The sequence below is a fragment of the Trichosurus vulpecula genome, chromosome 5, assembly GCF_011100635.1.
Source record: "Trichosurus vulpecula isolate mTriVul1 chromosome 5, mTriVul1.pri, whole genome shotgun sequence".
Taxonomy (NCBI): domain Eukaryota; kingdom Metazoa; phylum Chordata; class Mammalia; order Diprotodontia; family Phalangeridae; genus Trichosurus; species Trichosurus vulpecula.
The window spans coordinates 267,466,593-267,468,430 of NC_050577.1; the positions used below are offsets into that span (position 1 = coordinate 267,466,593).

General features: G+C 37.5%; 1 protein-coding gene across 1 annotated transcript; it reads right to left on the reverse strand.

The window, feature by feature from the left end:
• Window positions 1-483: 483 nt before the first annotated feature.
• On the reverse strand, window positions 484-1,437 carry LOC118852110 (olfactory receptor 6C2-like). Its single transcript, XM_036761766.1, has one exon. It carries the CDS (start codon window positions 1,420-1,422, stop codon window positions 484-486), a length of 939 nt encoding a protein of 312 aa, XP_036617661.1. The 5' UTR covers window positions 1,423-1,437.
• Between the last annotated feature and the right edge of the window lie 401 nt (window positions 1,438-1,838).

The window sequence follows — 1,838 nt, forward strand, 5'->3', positions numbered from 1 at the left end:
AGGAAGTAATCATTGTGGTATAAAAGTGAAGGAAAAGAAGAGAGATGAGGAATATTGGTAACAAGTATGCATATCAGTAAGAAGAATGAATATAGTATCAAAGGGATTGAACTAGAGGGCTTCTAAGGACACCTTAGTGGTAACACCAAATAAGAGCTCCCTATATATGATCTTGGGAGGGAAAAAGAATTGGTTTTAGTGCCTGCAGGTGGGCAGAATGGTGGTTTTGCAGGCTGGAGTAAAGAGCATGGTTGTATTTCAAAAGTGATCCTGACAATGGAGCATGAGGGTCAGAAGAGACCTTTATTATTTGATGGATTTTCAATTTAAGAGAATGGAAGTGCGAGAAGGTTACAATGCTTGCAATAGTGCTTAAGGGTGATTGGCAATGGAAATGAAAAAAAAGGAATAGAATCTAGGACAGATAGTTAAAGGTAATTTAGATTTTCTCTTATCATTTGGCATCCTTAAGTCATTATTTGTTTATTGCTTGGAGAGGAAGAAAATCTTTTTGACTAAGTCCTTAAAGGCTTGGATCACTTGCTTGTTTCTCAGGGCATAAATTAAGGGGTTCATAACAGGAGCAACTGAAGTTACAAGTACTGACACCACCTTATTCAAAGCCACTCCTTCTTTTGGAGAAGGTTTGATATAGATGAAGATGCAGCTGCCATAAGTGATAGAGACAACAATTATGTGGGAAGAACAAGTGGAAAAAGCCTTTTTCCTTTGCTGAGCTGATGGGAATCTGAGAACTGTCCTGATAATGTGTGCATAGGACAGAAGCACAAAGAAGAAGGTGACAAGGAGTGTCAATATAGCAAGGATTAAAACAATCCTCTCTATGAATTGTGTGTCTGAGCATGCAATCATTATCAAGGGAAATGCCTCACAACCAAAATGATCAATAACATTGGAGTTACAGAATTCCATCTTCATGCCCAGACTAATTATTGGGAGGATGGTCATCAACCCAGCCAGCCAAGAACTCAGGAGGAGCAGGTTGCAGACTTTGCTGTTCATGATGGTTGTGTAGTGCAGAGGTTTGCAGATGGCCACATAGCGATCATAGGACATGGAGGCCAGAAGAAAAAATTCTGTTACCCCAAGAAGAATGACACAAAATATTTGGGCAAAGCAAGCATTATAAGTAATAGTGTTGTCCCCAATTGACAAGCTGTAGAGATATTTGGGAATATAGGCAGTTGTGAATGCCACTTCTAAAATAGAAAAGTTTCGGAGGAAAAAATACATGGGTGTCTTAAGTTGTGTATCCATCAAGGTGAGGGTGATGATGATCAGGTTCCCAATTATAGTCAACACATATGTGAGAAAGAGAAAGATGAAAATCAGAACTTTTAGCCTTGGATCATCTGTTAGTCCTTGAAGGATAAATAACCTTATCCCTGTATGATTTCTCATTCTTGACTTTTGATGGACCTGTGTATAAAAGAAGAGAGAGATTAGATTTGAGGAGAAGAGTGACAAAATGTATTCTGTGTGGGAATCAGAGGGAAAGGCAATGAAAGTTATCACTGGACCTTCATTTTACTTGATAAAAAAAGTCACTGAGGTGTTGACCTGAGCATTCCTCAGGTACAAATTAGTGAAAGTATGTAATGGTTTTATTCAAAGTTTATTATTACTATTCTTTAACAATATTGTGTCCTACTCTTGTCTAGACTCTCTATCTACATCCATTTTTAATGTAACCACTGAATACTTAACTAACCCTTTGTTAGGAAATAAAATTGAACAAGTAAAATATGGGCTACACAAGAAGAAAATGGCCAAGACCAAATGGATTTACAATTCTTCCAAATTCTTCCATATATTGA

What these genes read in the sequence shown, in the direction of transcription:
- LOC118852110 (XM_036761766.1), bottom strand. Translation starts at nt 1,422, where the DNA reads ATGAGAAATCATACAGGGATAAGGTTATTTATCCTTCAAGGACTAACA.